At 41.8% G+C, this 23,279-nt stretch overlaps 1 protein-coding gene across 1 annotated transcript in view; it reads right to left on the bottom strand.

Annotated features, from left to right (window-relative positions):
- The window catches only part of MEMO1 (mediator of cell motility 1), a 40,983-nt gene extending 21,668 nt beyond the window's left edge, over positions 1 to 19,315 (bottom strand). The window contains exons 1-2 of the mRNA XM_039384246.1: positions 19,155 to 19,315; positions 7,252 to 7,333 (exon numbers count right to left, since the gene is read on the bottom strand). Of these exons, the coding sequence (XP_039240180.1) occupies positions 7,252 to 7,333; positions 19,155 to 19,215 (143 nt within the window). The 5' untranslated portion in view covers positions 19,216 to 19,315. The remainder of the gene's footprint in view (positions 1 to 7,251; positions 7,334 to 19,154) is intronic.
- Positions 19,316 to 23,279: the final 3,964 nt, after the last annotated feature.

Here is a 23,279-nt window from a genome sequence, read left to right on the forward strand (position 1 = left end):
TTTATATGCTACTTTTTACAAGCTGTTCTGGTCTGTGTTAAAATTGTAGTTTGTTTGATTCTGCTCTTAAGTGGCAATTCAATAGAAAACTTTAAAGAACTTAAAAGTGTGCAAATGTGTGTGTGAGTGTCTGAGATGCAGCATCATCGTGAAGCGATTGCAGAGCTAGAAACAGATAAAGCAGCTGGATGTTGTATGTATGAAGTGCTGAGACAAAGTAAAAGGTATTTTAAGACAGTGAAATAAATTAGGAAAAGTGTAAGCTTGCTGTGATAGTGTAAAAGAATTTATCAGACAATCAATTTAGAGAAGAGACGAACTAGAGTACAACCTCTAGTGATTTAAAATATTTGCAACTGGAAACCAGTTCAGGAACACGACTCCTGGATCAGCTGGTATATTACTGATGCTCAAATAATTGAAAGGTCCAGGGAGAATCTGTCCTTGAAAGATTAACATTTGTCAGCAGTAACTAGTACATTATAGATAGATATTCTGTGTATGATGTGGTGGGACAGATTGAGAAATCCCAGCTAAGTGCATAATTGCCAGCAAAGTAAAGAAAGTAGCCTGCTAGAATCAGGAAGGGAGGAGAAAGAGAGCACCCTGCAAAAAGTCAGAAAGAGATAGGGAAGAAAGTAACCCTCAGAAACCAGGAAAGGATGAAAGAAAAGCAGACAGAAAGCATAAAGATAAAACAGATACCGAAAGCTTAGAGAACGATCAAGAGGAAGGGATTGGCTATTCATATTGTACCAGGACTGCTGAACAGAAAACCAAGGACAAGGAGGGAGAGAAAGCAAAAATAATTAACTGGGCAGCTCTTTATAATGTTAGACAAGGGCGAGATGAGACGCCTTCGGAATTCTTAGACAGACTTAGAGCTGCCATGAGAAAATATACACCCTTAGATCCTGCGTCAAAAGCAGGCAAACAACAATTACTAGTAGTATTGATGGCACAGAGTAACCCAGATATTAGAAAGAAGCTGCAAAAACTCCAGCATCTTGCAGATGAAAATTTAGAGACAGTAATGAATGAAGCTTGGAAAATTACAACCACAGAGAGAGAGAAGAAAAAAAAAAAAAAAAAAAAAAAAAAAAAAAAGATGAGAAAGTTGCTAAAGTTGTAGTGGTAGCAGTAGCAGCCCAAAGCTCAAGATTCCCGGAGATAAATACTAGAGGCAGAGGTCGTGGTTACCCTGCAAAGGGAATAGGAGGTTTCCTTTCCCAACAAACCAGAATAAAGTCAAAACAGTGTTCCTATTGCTGGCAAATAAGTCACTGAAAACGAGACTGTACTAAATTAAATAGGAAGTTTAAGAGTGAAAAAGAATTAGAGTTTTTAATCAACATAAGAGTTATATTTTAGTTTTGAATCAGGAACTAATGCCAAAAGTGACAAATTTGTGGGAGCAACAGGCCAACCAGAAAAAAACCTATTTTTTTAAAAACCTCTTAAGCATAAAATTGAGAAACAAATAGAAGATTATAGATTTTATAACAATACCCAGTGAAGCTAAAAGATAAGAAAGAGAATCGAACTGATAATAGAGAAATTTTTAGAATGAGAGTTACTCAATTAACCTGGACAGATTTACCTCAAGGTCAAAGGCCACAGAGAGATGGTACTCTTCTACGATATGTAGGTGATCTGCTAATAGCAACTGGGACAGAAGAAGAATGTGTTAAATGGACTATTTCTCTGTTGAATTTCCTGGGTTTAAGCAGATATCGAGTCTCTCAACAGAAAGCGCAGTTGGTGCAAGAAAAAGTAGTGTACCTGGGATATGAAATTTCCAGAAGACAACGATCCCTAGGAACAGCAAGAAAAGAAGCCATCTGCCAAATGCCTAAACCCGAAACGGTGAGAGATCTACGAGCCTTTCTAGGGATGACAGGTTGGTGCCGTTTATGGATTTATCAATACGGGATACTCGTTAAACCACTGTATGATTTGCTGAAAGAGTCTAAGAGTGTCCTAGTCTGGACTCCTGAAGCAGAGGGAGCTTTTAAGAGACTGAAACACGAACTCATAAAAGCTCCAACCTTGAGCCTGCCCGATGTAACAAAACCATTTTAGCTGTTCTCTCATGAATGGCAAGGAATGGCTTTAGGAGTCTTGACACAACAGTTGGGACCACACAAAAGAGCCGTGGCTTATTTCTCCAAACAGTTGGATGAAGTAAGCAAAGGATGGTCCAGCTGTCTGAAAGCGGTGGCCGCAGTGATCATAAACATAGAAGAGGCCAGAAAACTTATGATGGGCCAGAAAATGACTGTGTTAGTGTCCCACACTGTGTCCGCTGTACTAGAACAAAAAGGTGGTCATTGGCTGTCGCCTTCCAGATTCCTAAAGTACCAAGCAATCCTAGCTGAGTCAGATGATATAACCATTCAAGTCACTAACATTGTGAATCCAGCCTCATTTCTAGAAGGAAGAATGTCAGCAGAATCAATCGAACACGACTGTCTAGAGACCATCGAAGCTGTCTACTCCAGCCACCCAGACCTCAAAGAAGATACAGACAACTTGTTCTCTGACGGCAGTAGCTTCGTGAAGCAAGGAGTAAGGATGGCAGGCTATGCAGTAACCACAACGGAAGAGGTAATCGAATCAAATCCTTTACCGACAGGGACTTCAGCCCAGAAGGCAGAACTGATAGCTCTTACCCGAGCTCTGGAATTGGCAGAAGGCATACGGATTAATATTTGGACAGATTCAAAATATGCCTTCTCCTTCATGCACGCTCATGGAGCAATTTGGAAAGAAAGAGGACTGCTAACTGCTCAAGGGAAAACAGTCAAACATGCAGAGGAAATTCTACAATTGTTAGAAGTAGTCCAACTCCCAACACAAGTGGCCATAATGCATTGCAAGGGACACCTGAAAGGTAACACTGTTCCAGAAATAGGAAATAGGAAAGCTGATGCAGAAGCTAAATTAGCTGCTGCAAGGACCGAAGAAGTGACTATAACAGCTTTAGTACCAGGAGAGCTAGATCCTAACTTTCAACCAGATTATCAGGAATCAGATCATAGGTGGATTCAAAAGAACAAAAGCAAATTGCTGGATAATGGATGGGGACAATTGGAAACAGGACAACTAATAATACCAGGGAAATTAATGTGGTAATTTGTAAAAACAGAACATGAGAAGGCACATTAGAGTTTAGATCCACTTTATCAGTATTTGCAAACTAGAATAGCAGGACCAAAATTATTCACTACCATAAAACAGGTTACATCCCAGTGCAAACGATGCCTGAAGAATAACCCAAACACAGGGACCAAGATACACCAAGGGGCAATAAATTGAGGTAAATTCCCAGGTGAAGTATGGCAAATTGATTTCTCTGAACTCCCAAGAAAAGGGGGGTATTGGTAATTATTGGTGCTAACTGATACATTTTCTGGGTGGCCTGAAGCATTCCCCTGCAGAACAAACAAAGAGAAGTAACTAAAGTCTTACTAAATGAAATTATACCATAGTTTGGGGTCCCAAGAAGTATTTCTTCAGACAGAGGTTCACGTTTCTGTGCGAAGGTTGTGAAAGCAATAAGCAAAGCACTGCAAATTAAATGGCAATTGCATACGCCCTACAGGCCACAAGCCAGTGGGCAAGTAGAAAAGATGAATCATCTTATCAAACAACAAATTGCTAAAATATGCCAAGAAACTAACTTCCAATGGTATCAAGCTTTGCCTATTGCTCTGATTAGATTGAGAGTCAAACCTCGATCAAAAGAAAAGCTGAGCTCGTTTGAAATTCTGTATGGTAGACCTTATACTATGCAAATTGTGAATAGCGATGCTATAGACCAAATAGGTAATCAATATATATATGATTATGTAATTGCTGTAGAGAAACATTTTGATAAAAACACCATGGTAATAATAGAACACCAGCCCAAACAACCTAACTGTAAACTGCATCCGTTTAACCCCGGTGATTGAGTGTATATTAAGAATCTTTTAGGAAAACCCCTACAAGAGAAGTGGGAGGAACCTTTCCAAGTGCTGCTGACCACCTTCACCACAGTTAGGATCAAGGAGCGACCTACATGGATTCACTATTCTCGAGTCAAGAGAGCTCCAGGAGATAAGCAGGAAGACCCAACATCATGAATCCGACTCCCTTCCAAACCCTTTCAACACTGACCATTGGACTCTTGATAAGTATTGTTTTATCCCAAAACCCTACTCCAGAAGGGCCGTAGTCTAGTGCACGCACACTACCACGCTCTGAGGAAAACCCAGATTTTGAGGTTTACGTTTTACATAATAATCAACCTTATACGATAGATGAATGGGATAGCAGAACCCATTTCATAGCACAAAAGAGAGACCAAATTCAAGTAGGGTGCCGAGAGGTCGAGGCTTTAATGGGAAAAACAGATAAACTAGTATTGACAATTGAATTTTGGCAAGAAGCCTCTAGACAGAATTTAATCACTTATAGCCAAGTAAAAGATGAAGAGCCCATTGTTTAGATTCAATGGAAAAGAACCAGTCTCATGTCAATGAGGTAGTATTGAAGGGGGTAGAGCACAGTGTGAAATTATATTCAAGCTAGATCAATCAATGTCGTTTTCATGTAGCAGAGAAGCCAAGATTCTTGAACCCATTGGTGAACAAGGCATTGTAACCGGTAGAACCTTTAAGCGAATCATTAGACTAGCAACAGACTCAATCGTGAGCCCGTCTCGTGAAACCACTCCACCTTTAGAATGTAAAAAGATACATAATTTAATCTTTATAGGGCCTCAAGTAATAAGACAATTGAACGAACTAAAGCTGTTGTTAGATCCTACATATTCTCTGAACAAAGTACAGATAAACATTCAGACAGACATTACACATTTACAGAAAGATTGTCAACCGTTTATACAGCAAAGCCTCAAAGGCTGGAATGCTTGGTTAACAACTAGGTCATACCGCAAACAAACACAAAGAGATATAAGTGGATGGGTTAGCACGCGGTTTGGCATATTAAACACTATAGACCAAGAAGTATTAGTGAATAAGTTAAGTACCGTCACTTCTAATTTGGGAAAGCTTTAAGCTCATCTATGCTAACTTTAGCAGAGACACAATCATTGGTAGTCAGATTGATGACCTTAGTAGCCAACCACACTGCTGAAGATTTTGTTAAAATTGCTGACTATACTGGAGATATTAGCAAAGAAATTGCACTTGCTATCCAGTGTGTTCAGACACAACAATGGATACAATCAGTAGCAGCAGGAATATTAAGAGAAGGAATGTCAGGCTTACTGCCTCAAGAAATAAGAGAAACAATACTAAGAGATAGCTCCACTACACGATTTGAAAAAGACCACCAGGCTTAGTGGCAACTAGTTAACTTTACTTATGATCCACAACAGGAACACATTGAAACCTATGTCCTTACTATTAGTGCCGCAGAAGAAAGAGCTATATTTCCTGTTTTAACATTAGGAGCTATGCATCAGAATGTCATTGTCAAACCTGTGGACCATAACATTTGGGCAAATTATGATAGTACTAAGAACAAGTGGCAATCAATTAGTACAGAAGCATGTATTCCTAAAGGACAATTAGGTTATATCTGCGAAAATGCCATTGTAGAAGCTGAGGACCTATGCTTAGATGCTGAGGACAGTGTATGCACTTTTGAAATGCTTCCGCACAATGGAGCACGATCACAAGTATTCTATATAGGGAATGGATGCGCTTGCATTAGAACCACTTGCAATGATGTTACCATAGATAATTGTCATGAAGTGACTAACGATACTAACTTTTGCATATGCAACTTCACAAAAGTCATAGGTTGTGACTTTAACTACACTGCTCCCATAACTACACAACAGTTAATCGAAACTGAGTATACTTTATATCATGAGATACCCAAGCTAAAGATAGGTATAGATACTAAACTTCTCAAAGAAATGATCATACATCCTGAAGTGGAGAAGCTAGTTCAAAAAGTGAACCAAACAACTCAACGCATGTTGTGGCAGGTAGAGCATAATTCAAAAGTATAAAAATATCCTGACAAAAGTCGCACAAGTAGGTCAACATCACTGGCAGGATATCTTCACAGGATACTCCCCAACAGCAACACAAGTCTTTCACTACCTGATACACCCAGTGCTAATTATAACCATGGCTATGCTCCTGTTAACCCTTATGAATATATGCCTGTAGTGTAAGTTAAAGTCCATAGTCAAAAGAACCCAAATAATCTGGGCGATGGTAAAAGCGTATCAGCGCCCTTTAGGATTAGAACTTGACGAAAGAATTCGTAAGTTTTAGAAAAGGGGGGAATGAAGCCAGGTAACACCTGAGAAGTGAATTTAGTAAAGCAATGTAAGGATTAGAGAGAGTTAAGCACAAATGCAGGCTTTCAGCAAAGCACATAGAGCTCAGTATTAGGAAACAGTGGAGGCAATAAATCCACTAGGATACAGGTCACTTTGACATGAGGGAACATGGGCATGAACGGAGAGAACTAGAAATGCTAGCACACACAAAAAAAGGACATATGGAAGAAAACAAAGGGAGATAAGAAAAGGGACAAGCCAAGAAATCAGGAACTTCTGCCAGACACTGGAAATCCCTGCCAAATGCACGAGGAAACTACCCAAATTAGGGAAGGTTCAAAAGTTTAAGAGGAGGATGATGGTGAGGACAGCAGGTTCATGATGAAGGAAGAACGGAACGACCACCAAAGTTCTCCCCAAATTGAAGACCACGCCTCTAACTCCGCCTCAACTCCGCCTGTTATGAATATTAAAAGTAGATGTTGCAATGTAATGAATATTCATAATATGTGATGTAATTGCTTAGCAAAAAGTGTATAAAAGCTCAAATTGTAAGTTCCTCGGGGAAGCGGTTTGTCCAGGGCGACCTGGCCGCTTCCCGGCCGTGAAAATAAATACCTCCTGCTTATAGACTGAAAACTCTGTCTCTGAGCAGTCTCTCTACGCCTTCTTTGGGGCATAAATTTGGCATCATTACTGGATCACAAATGAATATTGTGTCTGGAGTCTATCAGCAAAAGGAAATTAATCATACATCAAAACGTGCACAGATTTCTTCCATTCTCTGGCATATTCAAAATGCTTATTAAAAAACTACACTACATTCCTTTCAGCTAAATACTAGTTTTTACCAATTTTGAAAATCAATCAAAACAAATGAACAAAAAAAAGTATTTAACCAATCAAGTGTTAATATATATACTAAAAACAGATTTCAAACTTACGGTGCAATAATGGCTCTTGCAGGTCTTTTTGTGGACTGTACTTGAGAAAGCCACCCTTCTAGTTGTGCATTCAGCTGGGGTCCTGTGAAGAGACCAGGAAATACTGAAGCCACAGAAGAATCTAATATATCTCAAGAATTAATAAATAAAGTTTAAAAGTCCAGCAGATTTAAAAGTCATCTTAAACATTAAAGGCTGAGTTTAAATGTAAAAATAAACAAACAGAAAAAACAGCACCCCAAAAACCCCAATGCAACAACAACAAAAAAAACCCCAACCCTGCAATGTTGGAGGTTACAGTAGTAAAATTTCAATGTCCTGTTCTAGGAAGTTCATTTACTGCACATCCAAACACACACTTATTGTTTCTTGCTCTGTGGGGACTAACGAACACACCATTTCACCACTAGAAAGGATGGCTGCTGATTTCAAAAGAGATGGTAAACAGATGATTGACTCCTCTGATAACCATATTTGCAGAATTCAGAAGTAAAAGTTAAGATGACCCTCACCAAGAGAGCCCGATACAGGAAGATGACATAATACAAAGGCCTTACATATCGACATGATAATCAGCGGCTACAGTAATAAATTCTTTACTATTATCAAGCAAGTGTAAGAGCAGAATACAAAACACACTGTAACCTGGAAAATCTGTAAATACACAGGAAAAAGCTAACAGTGAGAAGACACCACGTTTATACCAACGCCTTAACTTCTGATCAATCAACATATACTACAAGTACATGAACACCTTGGCAACATTAACTTTGATAATTGGTCAATCCAGTATTTAATCTTTTTAAAACTAAATTTAAAATACCTCAAGAAGTGTCAAATATTCTCAATTCAGGCATGACAGGTGATAAAAATGCCTTTAGAAATACAAAAAAAAACCAACTAACCAAACAAACCACATTTTGATTATTTCCCATCACAAGAAAACTCTCTGATGTAAAGCTTGTCCTGAACAGCCAAGTCTCGCAAATACAGTGCAACATTCATTATATTAAATAACACAAAACAAGCTTTTAAGTAAAACACATGCAGCTACTATTGTTAGAAGTAAAACACCATTAACAAAGAGAAAATAGATGTACTTTTTTCAGCAGACACTATGCTTTTGACAAAACTACATGTCAGCAGAATTTATCTGTAAAGTTTGGTGCAGTCAGACACTTCCATGCACATTGCAGATTTTCTATCTTCCCCATGCAGGGGAACTACCAGCTTCTAGTTAAAGTCAAAAACAAACTAAGTATCCGAAACAGTTTCACAGATATGTTCCAAAGAGTCCCAATCTCAAGCTGACAGCTCTCCAAAAGGCTGGCAAGAACTACAGAGAGCCAGAGCAAAAATGTCAACTTTTGCAGAATCCAGTCAGTCACTGACCAGGCATAGCCAAAAAGCCTTCCCTAGAAAACCCGTGGGTGAAGGGTGGGGGTGTCAAAGCCACTGGTTTTTACACAAAACTTAAATCCACATGCTTCCTGAAAAAGGACAACTTCTGTAGTTGTGAAGACTCCTACCTTGTTACATGAAGGTAGACTAATGCAAAACCATTTCCTTAAGCCTTCAATCACACTTTGAATGCCTTAGTTACTGTCTAGAGCTCTAACAAGACAGAAGAGTGACACTGGTTAGCCACTTGTCACTCCTGTAATACAGTGATTTTGTGAAATGATGAAATTGTTACAAAAAATCACCACACACCGACTTTGTTCTACTGCTTCTGTTGCTTGGGGAAATTACAAGCAGCAGAGACATACTATAGAGATAAGGATAATGACATCTTAGAAAATGGAGGCTGTTGTGGAAGCTAAGTAAAAATAAAACGATCTCTCTATTTCCATCCTCTTTCTAAGCTACTAGGAGACTAACAGAACAGTACTCTTTTACAGTATTACCACTTTTATGTTATATACTTAAGCGAAGACACAAATCACCTAAAAAATTTTACTTCCTCATTTTCCCAAAATATGTAGAAGGGTAAGATACCTTCTGAATGAAGCTCTTTAGGAGGACACAGCTGGTTTTGGTTTGTTTCCCCCCCCCCCAACACTTACTACCCAGACTTGAACAAAATATTACTCTGCACCACCTGACCCAATCTCCTCAAAGAAGAGGATCCACAGGCAGCACAACAGCAGAAGGGCCAAAACTTGCCAGGCAAAGGGTGACCCTCTTCCCCAACAGGGCACTGTGCTTGGCCTTCCTCCATCCCTTCTTTAGCAAGGATTTTTGATTAAGGAAGTGGTTAAGGCGATTTGTCTTTGGTTGAGACAAATCAGGTAACCTGCTAAACAGTTTAAAGACAAAGGTCAGAATCTCTGGTAATATCCTGAAATTTCATGATTGGTCAAATCTGCCCAAAACTTCTGATCTTATAGTGTAATAGTGGAATAAGATGTCCGGGTTTGCTCAGACTGCTATTACAGGCACACACTCTAACAAAGTAACATTTTCTTCTTAGAGGTAGTAAAATAACAGATCTGTATGACTCACGGGATGAAACTTCTGTCAGTATTTGCTTAAGGACCAACTAACAACATCTGCTCTCAGATTTTTTCCCTTTAATGCAACTACAAGGTGTCTTTAAATAATTAACTTCAATCTAATGTAAACTTCCAACTTATAGTTATCTGTACTATTTTAATAAAATACGTAATCAAATCTCTCAGAGAGAGAGAATGAAGAGTACAAAAACCCATCTGACCTTTTAGCTAAAGGGGGGGTGGAAGAGGGAAATAATCAAACAGCACCCACATGAACTGACAGGAGTGTAGCCTCCCTGCAGGTTCCTGTGCTTACAAATACTTTAAGGGGAATACTCTAGAACTGTAATTTTCTTGTTACTAAATTAGCATCAACTTTTTCTTGAAGTGCTCAGAGAAGTTTTTCTTCCAATTTCTCAAACATGAGCATGCTTAAGGCTAAAGTCAAAATATTTGAATTGGATATACAAAATATAAATAAACCCACACTATCACAGCAGCTATGCTCTGCCATATGGAATTGTATTATAGGAGATGACTAGCTCCTTCACAAAGTACTCTATAAGTAAGTTTTTGTCGTATTTAAATTAAGTTAAACTGGAAAAGTAGTATTTGCAAATAATCATCAAGACAACTGCAGTAAATATCCATCTCATAAGCTGACCAGCTTGGACAATGTATGGCATTGCCACCCACATATCCTCTTGCTGTGGTGGTGGGAAGTAGAAGAGGTCCCACCTCCTTGAGCCTCAAGCAGAAGGCCCAGCTTGAGAAAGCTGGTAGGAGAGCAAGAGGGGGTTTAAGACTAACCCAGACAGGACAGAAGACCTTATGGATGCAATTTCTGTATGCAACAATCAATAGACTTTAGCATTAATACTGTAAGATCAGACCTTTTATTGACAACAGGAAGATGAGGCAGCAAAATATGAGCTTTACTGAAGTACATAACATAAAGATCTGCATTTCAATCCTGTGAAGTCAGGTATAAATATAGGCACGTAACTAAAGATTTCTGACACTATTTGTGGATATTTCACATCCTGTTTTATTTTGAAATTATGCCAAATTTTACAATAATTGCAAGTACATACCAAGTCTCCACTAGGTTTACTTTTACAATCAGCATTATCCCATTACAAAGCTCTAGAGTAAGTAAGAAAGAATCCTTCCACGTTAAATGCCTGCCACAGTGAATAATAACACAAAGACGTGGTAGTGACATGGTTACGTTCATCACCAATTTACAGCTGTCATGGTCCAGGCTTTGTGATTAAGCCAAACGAGCACATTCTTTCCACAGCCAACCTCACCTTATCAATGAGGCTGAAGTGCTTATATGCCAAGACAATATAATGGGAATTTGCTCCTTTTCCGGCAGCCACCATTACTTGTACAAAACATACATTTTAAGACTGGTAGGAAAGACTCCGTGTTTATTCTGAATCCTCAGTCTCAGTGAACACTTTTCTTACTGAAAGAGGATAAGCCTCAACTGAAATTCAGAGCAGCACCAGGGAAAATTGCTCAGGTCTCCCTTGGCTGCACGTGTACAGCACTTGCATCAATCCAAGTAAAGCTGGAGCACAATGACAGTAATGCTGCAGTCCCCAGCCTTCACAGTTATACTTGACAGCTTTTACATGTCTCCTCCCCTACAGGAGCAAACACCTTTTGCTGAGTCTTCCTCAGCAAAATCTTTTAGCTACCTTTACCAATTGATGAGAGTCTACACCTCACAAATGCTTCTAATAAATATTACAGCACATATGCTAAGAAGTAAGTCTTTATTCTTGTAGAGTGTTAGAAAAATCAAAGTAACAATGAAACTCCGGGGGCTGGCATGCAGTTAGTTTAATAACTGGAACAAAGGGAATTCTTCTCTCCACAGTTTTGAAGGGGAATCCAAAATTCAGTTGTTAGTTCTCTATCATGTTTCATATTGGATTTTGCCTAACTAGTTTCTCAGTTAAAAATGCAGAAAGTATAAGAATTTTTTCAAGAACACAAACCTCACTTGCAAAAAAAAAAAAAAAATCTGTTTCTTAACACAACAAAAGCCAAATCCTTGAATAAAAAACATGTTTTAGCTACGCAAAGACTAGGATTTGTCAGGAATAGAATGTGATTTCCAACAACTCATGCTGATGGGCACATTCTCTAGTGCTAGCATATACTCTCTTCCAGTATTGATAAAATTAGAAATCCAACTACAAGCAAGTAAGAAATTTACCTATGTAAACTAGGACCAGGGAAAAAAAAATAAGGTACAAATAGAGATTACACTGATGCTACATAAACTCCTATTTATACACATTGTCAGATGGAAATAAAAACACCAGGTAATGCTTGAATGGGGGTAAAAAAACCCTGAAGCTACAACAAAGACATTGAAACAGACATCAAAATCTGCTTGGGTGACAGTTCTTACTTGCATGTCCCAGTTTTCCAACATTCCACTAGCTCTTGAATTTCCTTTAATGAAAGTTAATAGGAAATTAAAAGATCAAACTAAAACATCACTCATTAAGAATATCAACCAACATGCACCTACCTAACTTCTCTAAAAAAACTTAGCAGCCGGGTCATTTGGAGATCCAAACAAATGACCTGTTTCATACATCTGAGAAAGAGATTTTGGCTCCAATACATGCTAAATGTAAATGGAATTTGTGAAAGTATTCACTAAGTGATACTTGCAGGCCTATTTTAATGATACCAGAACTACACCAAATGAAAGCTCTTTTTCAATTCCAACTGTACATTAAAGTTGAATGTACATTCTTTCCATGGAGTATTTTGATTTTGACTGTATTTAAGTGATTTGGGTAGAAATAATAGCCTAGAAATAGTATTTTGAATTATTCCAGTATATTTTTGCAGCGTACAATGCTAAATAATACAGTCTGCATATTAATACTGTGTCCCATGTTTAATTCATGAGAGAGTCAGCAATGACACATCCAGTTTCCCCATAAAATGCCTAGAAAAGTTAAATGACCAAAGGGAGAGAGATACTACATTTGGTATTTAACATTGCAAAGCAAATACTTTATAAATTTGTAAGACACTATGATTAGTTGTTCACAGATTGCAAGGTAAGAACTTAAGTTAACATCTGTATTTGTAATGCTTCGGCTAATGTCACAACGTTAAGATTTCATGATCAGTACATTAATTATTCTGCTACTGCAGAAAGCTCCTTTCACTATAGCAGAGATCATAGAACCATTATAGTTGGAAAAGACCTTTAAGATCATAGAGTCCAACCATAAGCCTAACACTGCCAAGTCTACCACTAAATTATGTCTCATTTCAGTGATCCTCACATGCTTTTCCCATGTTTTCCTGGATCCATTTATCTGTGACCATCTACAAACAACATGGTGATTCACCACTTTTATATTACATTTATGAATGAGCAGTGATGAGTTATTCCAATTTTGGGGAACATGCCAGGGGTTCTTGGCAGACCAGAGGAAAGCACTTTCATAAAGACTCTTTCATGACATAGAGAACATCTTCTTCAACCCCTCGTCTGCATTCATAGTCTAACCACACACCGTCACACACGTTACTCCCTTCTAATCACTTCAGCAGCTGCAGAGATCCAGATCCAAACACTACAGAGAAGGGTTTCTGCTCTAAGTTAAGGTAGGATGCAGACATTGAGGGTCAGCAAACCCAGCAGCAGTGTTTGCCCTCAGAAACTGCGGGCAGCCCGCCTGGTGAATGGCTTACACGCTTTCAGCAACATCATGGCAGAGCAGAAACAGATGTAACTGATGTACACACTTTAATGCTGATGAGAAGTTCCAGCTCATGCCAACAAGCATACAAATGAGGGGATTACATCACTGTTCATTCAAATGGTCTTCAGGGACCCCAAGCCTCAGAAGGTACAAATGAAAACATTTCATAATGAAAATATTTCATAATCACACTGCTATTGCACGTTGAAGCTGCCTACCTTGGTATCAGAAAAAAAATCAGTATTTGGTACAAAGGTAGCAAAAAAAAGCATTAATGCAGATCTTACTGGGGATTACAAAGGAGTAGAAGAGATCGCAAACGTGATAAAATAGTGGCCAACTTTGAGGGAAAAGTAACTTCTAAACCAATCATTCATGGCACACAATCTGCATAAGTTCTCCAAAGCATTTTACTTTCCAGCTGATCTACCCATCATCATGCAGACCTCTGCCCAAAAGACAAGGTCTAAATATCCCTGGTTGCACGACAGCCAGTTATTCCACAGATCTAGCATTTCTCGTCCAAACAAAGCTAGAAACTCAATCCTTACAAATGGTAGCAACGAGATGTCAGTGCCTACCTCCTTTGGGATTCTTCTACTGACAAGCCAGGGCAGCAGAAAACCCTGAACACAGGTATATCATTAAGTTTAAAGTCTCTTCAAACATCTACTGTCCATTTACTTGACTCCTCATTAAAAAAAAAAAGAAAAAGCTTTGAAGACAAGAAGTGCAATGGTGTTTCAAGTTGACACAGCAATTACTCTGCCAACTCACATTTGCACTAATAAGATTATGGAAATTAAGGTTCTCCTAGTTCAAACAACTTGGCACAGGCTAACAGAGTACATCTCTGGCCACTATGGCTTGGTCAGGGAAAACAGAGAAATAAGCCATAACTAAAACAACAACAAACTTGTTTTGTAGGGCAAGTTTCAGATCATGTAGTACTGTTATTCATACACATCCTCTCAATTTGATTTTACTCCTGTGACATGGAAGAGCCTACTAGAAATCTTTGTGGGTTTTTTGCCCGTATCAGTGCCGTATAATAGCACTGACTGGGGAAAAGTTGAGACAAAAACTCTTATCACACGCTTTCATAAAGAGCAGTACAGTATTCAGTTAGCACTTCCAGGAGCCAGGCGAGGCACGCCAGCTGCCAGCCGCCAGCCAATGAGCCAAGTTAAGCACTTTAATGTGTGACATCTCACTTGTAATGGCATGCTAAACAGGAAAAAAAGATGCACATAGCTAATGTTTATTTCCATTTCAGGAGCGTATGGATTGATTCCCCACAGAACTGCCCAGCACTCACTGAATCTACTCACACTGAAGAGTAAATTAGGATAGAGCATCCACACCCTGTCCTGCAAATAGTCCATGCTCAGGATAGCATGTTATTCCCATCATAGTTCAGCTGCTCTTTTTGTATCTAGGAACGTATCTATCCTGCATTCAAAGCCCTGGAAAATTATGCCATTTTTGTTTCAAGTTGTCCTTAATCTTCCTCTTCCCCCTGCTGGTCAAAATCAATTTCTCAAGAGGTCTGGACACTAGGTGGTTGAATTAACGCAGTAGGAGTGGGACTTTCTTCCAAAAATAAATCTGCATGTAATATTTTTCACTATACAACAGTGTGATTTTCTTTTTAATTTTCTCAACAATCTACATGACAGCAGTGCAACGGGGTGACGTTTTCATTTACTTGGTATGCTTTTATCTCATTTTTACAAGTGTTTTCAGTGGCCACCATGCACCAGGCTGCTAGTCCACAAAAGCAATGATATGTCACAATCCATTTTTAACTTTTTTTAAAAGCAGACATACTGACGCAAATCACAAATGAGGTTGTCTAAACCAGTGGCCTACTATCAGCAACAGGCATGTCACTATTTCAGTTAGGAAGCTCAGTTGTAAAGCTTCTCATACGCAGTGCTTCTGCTAAACACGAGGAAGAACAACTGAACAGACTTCATTGTTAAGTTTGTTGTCAGGCAAATGCTCCTGAGGTACACGTCTTAAGTTCATTAAAATGCTGCATGGACTGATGTGGAATGAAAATGAACTTCCCCACACCAAAAATTCTAAAGGAGAACGGAAGACAATAATTTTGTTTAAATTCTTCATCCTGAACTCACCTGCAGAAACTTCTTAAGGAACTTGCTTTTTAATTATTTTTTTTTTTGGTTACAACAGCACACTATGAATGAAGAACACACGGGCAGTTAAATGCTAACACCACTGTGAATTCCATCTTCTACTCCTTGCCACCTTCTCAGCTCCCTCGGGTAGGTAGCAGTGAGCTTTCCTCCCTGGGACCCACCTTTCTATCTAATAACAACAAAGTTGTTTACTTAGATGTAACATTCTAACATGTGAACATGCCTGGATGTGCATAATTGCACAGCCAGTCTTACCTGCTCTACAGTGTTAATTATCATCATACAAGTAGGCGGTATATTTGTATTAGAATGTAGTGCATGTTTATGTTTTCCAAGGCAGAACCTAAGCAAGGCATATCCCATAGCTGGATAAAGTTGGGGAGCAAGAGTCTAATTTCAACTGAAGCAATTCCTGTCCCATAGAAATGAGCAGCCTCTGAAGACAAGCAGCAGTATTTCTTCTAAACCCTCTTACCTACATTACATTGACCATCCATGAAGAGTAGTAGCTCGGTCTTGGTTGTGGCTTCACCTCTGATACTGCTTCCACTCCTGGACTGCACAGGAGCCAACTAATCCAGTTCAAGGATATCCTCTGGTCACAAAAGCTGGTTTGCATTCTGGATCCATCATTTTTCTTCCCCCAACAGCCAGCTTCGGCCCTTCTTTCCCAGGGCTGACTTCTGCAGCCAGATCTCAGACTTTTTTTTTTTCAGCATAGCAACTGGTGCTTCACTTTTCCATCCCCTACCCAATCCGGGATGGCTCAGGTACCAGGCACGTCAGGATAAACTGCCACTTAAAAACCTCATCCTCACACAGCCCCTTTAAATTGTAATGATGTAATAATTTTGAATATCCTTCAAAAATCATGTTTCTCAACACCCTTTTAGATGGGGTCATCTTAACTATGAAGCAGGATAAGGGTAGCCAGGGCATCTGCTTGCCCTGTGCAATCAAACTCAGCTCTGCAGAAAGAGAGCAGTTTTGAGGAAACAGGAAGCTTAAATGCTAACCAGTTTATATATAACACAGCAAATCACTTCTGGGCTGAGACAGTAAGCACAAAGAAAGGAGGAGGTAGGAGGACTTGAAAAGACAATCCCCAGAGAATCATGGGAATGCAGTGAAGAACTACCACAATTCAAACTAATCCCTGCCTCAGCTCCATCCTTGAAGCTATGCAGCCTGAAAGCACATGGTAAAATCCACTTTCTTCAAGTAGTACAATCGAGGAGACTGTGTTACAATTTTGACATAGCAGCTGACATGTGAGTTTGGCCTAAAATACAGGAAGATTTTAAGTCTATGATGAGCACATACCCTCTTGGTCCCCATTTGTTTTCTCTTGAGTTTTGATGTACCCTCCTAAATGGCACACAAAAATTAGCTTTCAAGCAACAATAATGGGTAGTCCTTGTCTTGCTGAACAGACAGAATTCCTGCTCTCACATAGCCATGTAAACAGCAGAAGACAGTTCTATAGCAAGACACATAATATTCTTTTCTTGTTTAAGGAAAAACACATTTCCCAAAACTCTAGCTTATGCAACATCAACCACTTACCCCCACCACAAACATTGCGAGAGTTACAATTTAACTCATAAGTACAGTTGTCATAATTTATTACAACATGATTCAGTTTGTTGGTTTTTCTTCATGCAGTGTGTCTGGGCAACCATCCCACATCTCCTCAGTAAGCTAAAGGCCATTGCTTTTCTCCCAAAAGCAATGGGAGAAACATGCTTTTGGATGTCCTATCACAAACAACTAGTACTGGCCAAAATAGTCACACAGACTTACCAGGGTATAGTCTAACAAAATAGTCCAACACGGTACCCATGCCCCTTTAATTATTTAAAAAAAAAAAAAAATTCTTATTTGAAAGTATCCATCAATAACTTGGCATGAAGTCCAACATCAAACAAACTTCAAAATTTATGTGTAAGGTCATGTAGCCATTCCATATGGCAAATAAGTTTTCTGCATAAATGAAAACATAAATAGCAGAAACAAGCTAGTGTTACCACAAAGCTTCGATGCTTTGGTGTCCTTGCATGTCTTTAAACTTCTGACATTTTTTTTTTTTGTTTTCTGTAAAGAGAGTACCACCTACCTTTCTAGACCATTGGGAAAAAATGTAATTGCAAGCTGTCAACGCTGCACGAAGATTTGAGACCAGTTTTGTAATGGACACAACAATTATGTTTGGAATATTAAGTTCAGAAGGAAAACAATCATCCTCTATTGTCTCGAAACTGCCTAGCCACCATTTGAAGCCCAGCTATTTATCTCACAATTCGCCTCTTCCTGTGTTACCCTCCTCCCTGTATTTCTTTTCTTCTCTTTCAGTTTTTGCCTCATACCTCGTTCATCCATTTGTGGAGGAGAGGGGAAACTGCATCTATTATATATAGCCAAGAAAAGTATATGACTTCTCACATCTAATTCTTCTTAAATGTCATTTTAGGATCCCGAATGCCATGCTTTATTGGGGTTTTTTGTGCCCCTCTGAACTGCTCATTACGACAGCCTCCTGTTCATCTAGCTCGTTCACCTGCAGTTTTGTAATCATCTTTACTCCCGGGGCCAGTAAAAGAACATCCCTTACAAATCTCCTTACAAACGGCTCTGAAAAGACAGACGTGCATCCTTTCCACAACTGCAGTTCTGCCCCAAAACCCAACAAAACTTATTTCCAAACATACGAGCTACCAAGCCATTATTACAGGTTTCTGCCTTTTTAGGGGGAGGGACGCTGAGGGGAGCGGTAGCTCTCCCTCCAAAGCACCGCGTCTTTCTTCCATTCTCCTACAAGTACCACATGTTTAAATGGACAGAGCCCACTCTGCAATACTGCTTAATAACTTTTCCCTACTGCCAAAGAAAGAGCTCGGGAAGAAAGACAGAAGGTCGCCTTGGACTACAAGAAGCGAAATAAAATTTCTCTACTTTCACACCTCTTCACCTGCCTTCTAACCGTGCAAAACACCCCAGACGCGCGGTATTTCCCCACGGGGAAAAAAAAAATAAAAATCCAAAAACCCCCATAAGAGCACATGAAAACACTGAGATCCGTCCGTGTGCTCCCACACCAATGGAGCGCAACACTCGGTGCGAGGCACAGCACAAGGGCTGGGCTCCGGCACCGCCGCCTCACACACGGGGCTGCGGCGAGCCGCGGCTGCCGGGCAGGGCAGGCACACGAGGAGCACCGGGGGGAGGCGACACAGCCCCGGCCACCACCAAACGCCCGTTTTCCGCTGGGAAGGGCGGCCGGGCCGGGGGTACGGAGGTGCGCTCGGGGGGCACCGCGGCTCCGCCCGCTCCCAGCCGGTAACCGCGCCCGGCCCCCCCGCCCGCCATGTGCCGGCGGGGGCGGAGCCAGCGGCCCCTCCCCACGCCCGGTACCGGCCACGGCCCCGGCGGCCCCAAAGTGCTGATTCAGCGCCCGCCGCCCGCGCCCCGCTCCCCGCGCCCGGTGGCGGTACCTGAGGCCGTGTACCAGCTGCCGGCGTGGCTGGCCTCCCGGCAGAGCACCCGGTTGGACATCTTGGAGCCGGAGCCGCCTATGGTGTTCGGGGGGGACGCTGGGGGACGGGCCCGCCCGCGGCGGCGGCGGCGGCGGCGGCGGCGGCGCTGCTCCCCCTCCTCCCCCGGCACGGCCCGGGCCCCGCGGGCGGAGGCGGCGCTGCCGGAGCGGCGCGGGCCGGGGGCGCGGGGCCGGGCGCGGCCGCGGGGGGGGTCCCGGCGGGGGGACGCGGGGACAGAGCCCGAGGCCGCCGCCGCCAACTCCGCGCCGGCGGGTGGGGGGGCGCGCAGAGAAGGAGGCCGCGGCCGCAGCTGGGTTTGGCCCCGCTCGGCTCCCGTGGACTAAGGGCCGCGCCGGCGCCGCGCCCCCATTGGGCACCAAAGCAAAAGCCTCGCTGCGATTGGCCGCCCGCACCGCGCCGGCCCCGCCCACCGCCTGACGAGCCCGGCACCGCCTCGCGGGGGAGCGGGGCAGGGGGCGGGGCCAGGCGGGAGAGCCGGCCGTGGATTGGGCGGCGCGTTGCCGTGGCGATGGGAGCCGTGCGCGCTGATTGGCGGGCCGTGTCTCCGTGGTGGCGGGGCAGATTCCGGGCGCGGGTCAGGCGAGGGGAGCGCGGGGGGGCCGGGGGGATACCCGGCCAGGCCCGCTGGGTTATCCCGGGATCTCGCGCCTCCGCCGCTTCCCCGGGCCCCGCACGGGCCGTGGGAGCAGTTGGGGCGCTGAGGGCTGCAGGGACAGAGCATCGTTTCCCAAAGGCATCGCTATCCCCAGAGGGAACAGAGCGTTTGCTGTGCTGAGGCTCCCTGTTTCTGAATCAGAATCCTTCCCGACGCCTCCTTGCCCGTGCCATGACGCCCGTGGCGCCGTGGCATGGAGCGAGGGCCGCGGGAGTGCAGCCGTATGGAAGTCTCGTGTCCTTTTCAGCCTCATACTTCCTCACCCCTTTAATTTTATTTTTTTTAATTGGTTTGGTGAATGGACCGCTGCCATGGAGACATCAGGCGTGGCCAGAAATAGCTAACGAGGCAGAACTGGAAAGGGGAGTGTGGCCAGTACTAAAGCGGGGAGGGAAAAAGCGATTTTAGCCGCTGATGTGTGAGATGCGAGCAGGAGGGAGAGGAGCCCCGACGGGAGGGATGAGGGGCCGCAGCCATCCAGGTCTGGAGGCAGAGTGGTGCTTTGTGGGGTGGAACTGTATGGGCCAGGTCGGGAAGGACATCCTTCGCCTGCCTCTTTGTCATGGAATTCTTCAAAAAGTCCTCCAGGCAGTTATAAATGCATGCAAAATACAGAGGGTTTCTTTTGCTTTGGTTTTTTTTGTTTGTTTGTTTTGTTTTTTGTTTACTTGGGTTTGGGTTTGTTTTTTTTTTTACAGTAAAACAAAGGAAACTAGGGACAAAGGCATTGTTTGCAGTATGTCTTGAAGATAAAAAAAGGCTTCTGCTTCAGACACAATGGCTGACTTTTTTTTTATCGATGAGGATCCTCCTCTGCACTCCCAAGCTGCCTCCCAAGGCAGCTGAGGGGCACTGAGGACTGGAGTGTCCAATTAACAATGTTTGTAATAGGTTGTCATGAGGAAATGGGGCCTAACTATCTGAGCAAATGTCTAATGTTTTCACTGCTCTATCTATCCTCACAGTATTCCATTGTTATTTTACAAATAGTGTTTTGAAAAAGGTTAATGCGGATTATAACTGCTGCCTAGACTGGAAGAACTATCCTACCTGACTGTTTTAACAAAAAACTATATTGGCAGTTGTGATACCCATTTATACTTCTCAAACCTTTTACATAAACTTCAGTACTGAGAATAGTTCCTGAACTGATCCTTCAATAAACTAATCCTTCAATAAAATTAACTAAATGCAGCAGAGGATAAATTTCACTCCATGGAGAAAAATAAATGTTGTGATCATGTACTTAAAAAAGGGGTCATGCCAGGATGTATTCAAGTTTTTGATGCACCACTGTCCCACAGTCCACCAAAAACAGTTTGAGGAGGCTGCTAGGAGGAACATCTTAGGGGAAGTGGAGGTTAAATTATTTTTAATTATCTGGTATTCCTTTCTTTTATTTAGAAGAAGGCCTTTCATTTTCTCTGAGCATTTTCACTCCAACGAGATTAAAAAATAAGAACTTCTGAGTGATAATCTAGATGGTTTAATAAGTAAAAATTCTTTATAAGTATTTTCTTCTGGGTTTCCTACCTTTATATAGTGTTTTTTTCTTCTTCAGCTTGCCTTTTAAAATTTCTTAAATATATTTCTTTTCTTGTTGCTGTATAACAGGCTTGATTCCTTTTCTCCTTGTGCTTCCTTTTTAAGCTTCCTTCTCCCTTTCCTCATTAACTTTTTTTTTCCTTGCGTGTAGTTTTTTCTCTCCTAGATTAGGTGTAGATTAGGATGAAGTTTTTACTGGATGGAACATGAACATAGCATCCATGTAGATGCAGAGGAACACTACAGCTCGGTGTTAGCAGGCTACAGAAAGCACAGGTTTTTTTTTGCTAATCCTTAAGTAGTTGTATGTGCCACAAACACCATGGCAGCCTGGGGAATCCCTGTCCTTCTCTGTTACTGACTAGCACTCTCAATGCAGAGCCCAGGGAAGCTGGAGGACATCCTCCTCAGTTTCTGCATGTTCCTGAGAAAGCTTGTCATCCGTAGTACTGCAGGAGGAATTTCTGCTGTTTCCACCGGAAAGGGTGAAAATAGGATTTTAATTTGTACCCTATCACTGGTGGATAATACCATTGAGCAGTGTTTAGTGATTTATGGGTTTATCTGCTTAAATTTCTAACAATCACCTCCCAATCATGAACTGTTTCTGTGTTTCAGGGCTGATGATGTGTTCCCTCAGTAGCAGATAATGTAAATGAAAGAGGCAGAAACAGACAAGCAGTCAGCTCTTCAAGAAGCATTTGGACAGTGCTCTCAGGCACATGATGTGATTCTTGGGGATGGTCCTGTGTGGGTCCAGGAGTAGGTAGGTCCCTTCCAACTCAGGATATTCTGTGATTCTGTGAGTTAAGTAGAAGATGGCAGTGCTGGGCTTCCTAGTGCTCGGGATGTGGAGGTATGGAAGGGTTCTAGCCACAGACTGAGAAACTAGGCTGAGCTTTCAGTGCAATGCTGTGAATCATGGGTTAGGTTGGGAGATCCTTCTGCTTCGTCCATAATTCTTCCAAGCACTGTTTGTATGGGGAGCAGTAACAGGAGTACTTACCTGTTCAGAGCTGTTAGCTCTGTCATTTTTCTCTGATGTGCAGGGCAGAGCTGACACAATGCATGGACAGTCCCCCACATCTGCATAACCTTGAAGTGCAGATCACTGCTACATGTGTGTGTTTGTTGGCAGTTTGTTCCTTACCTGGAAGAAAAGCATGAAGGCAAAGGGTGGCATGAGTGACTCACCAGTTAGCGTGTCCTTAGCATGCAGGGTTTTCCTCAAGTAACCCCCTGTGCCCATCTTGGATAACACATGTTTTCAGCTGGCCCAGCTTTCAAGGGTTGCTCTCTCGGTTTTTGCTCCCATTGTCCTCTTGCACGTGGTTTATTTTGCATTCTTTCCTGTCATGCTTTTCACAATGCCTGCTTCCTGTCCCCCCCCCTTCTCAGGAAGCTGTTCACTGTTACTTTAGGTTTTTCTCTTTACAAACTGTCATTTTGCATCTGAGGAACCTGCTGTTCCAAGCAGTCCTTCCTTCTGCTGTTAAAAACAGACACCTGCCCCCCCAAACTTCATTGTCCTTACAAGGGAAATATTTCCACTTCCTATATAATGTAATAGCACCTGAGATAATATCAATGGGTAATTATTCATCTTGTAAATACTTCTCAACCACCCAGCAGCCTTTTATAAATTTAGGCTTGTCTCGGAAAATGAGTCTTAGGCACAATTACAAAGCAAACTTTGAAGAGAGCTAAAAGCACATTGGGAATAGGAACATGACACATTCCTAGTCACTGTTGCACTGTTGCACTAGCACTGATGTAAACTGCCCCATAATTATTCATGGCACATTTACATTTGAAGTCCTCACTTAAAACTGTATTTGAATGAGGAACATGAGCAGAAACGG

Source organism: Pipra filicauda, unplaced genomic scaffold, assembly GCF_003945595.2.
Source record: "Pipra filicauda isolate LSUMZ 115617 unplaced genomic scaffold, ASM394559v2 scaffold342_size772408_pilon, whole genome shotgun sequence".
NCBI classification, from domain to species: domain Eukaryota; kingdom Metazoa; phylum Chordata; class Aves; order Passeriformes; family Pipridae; genus Pipra; species Pipra filicauda.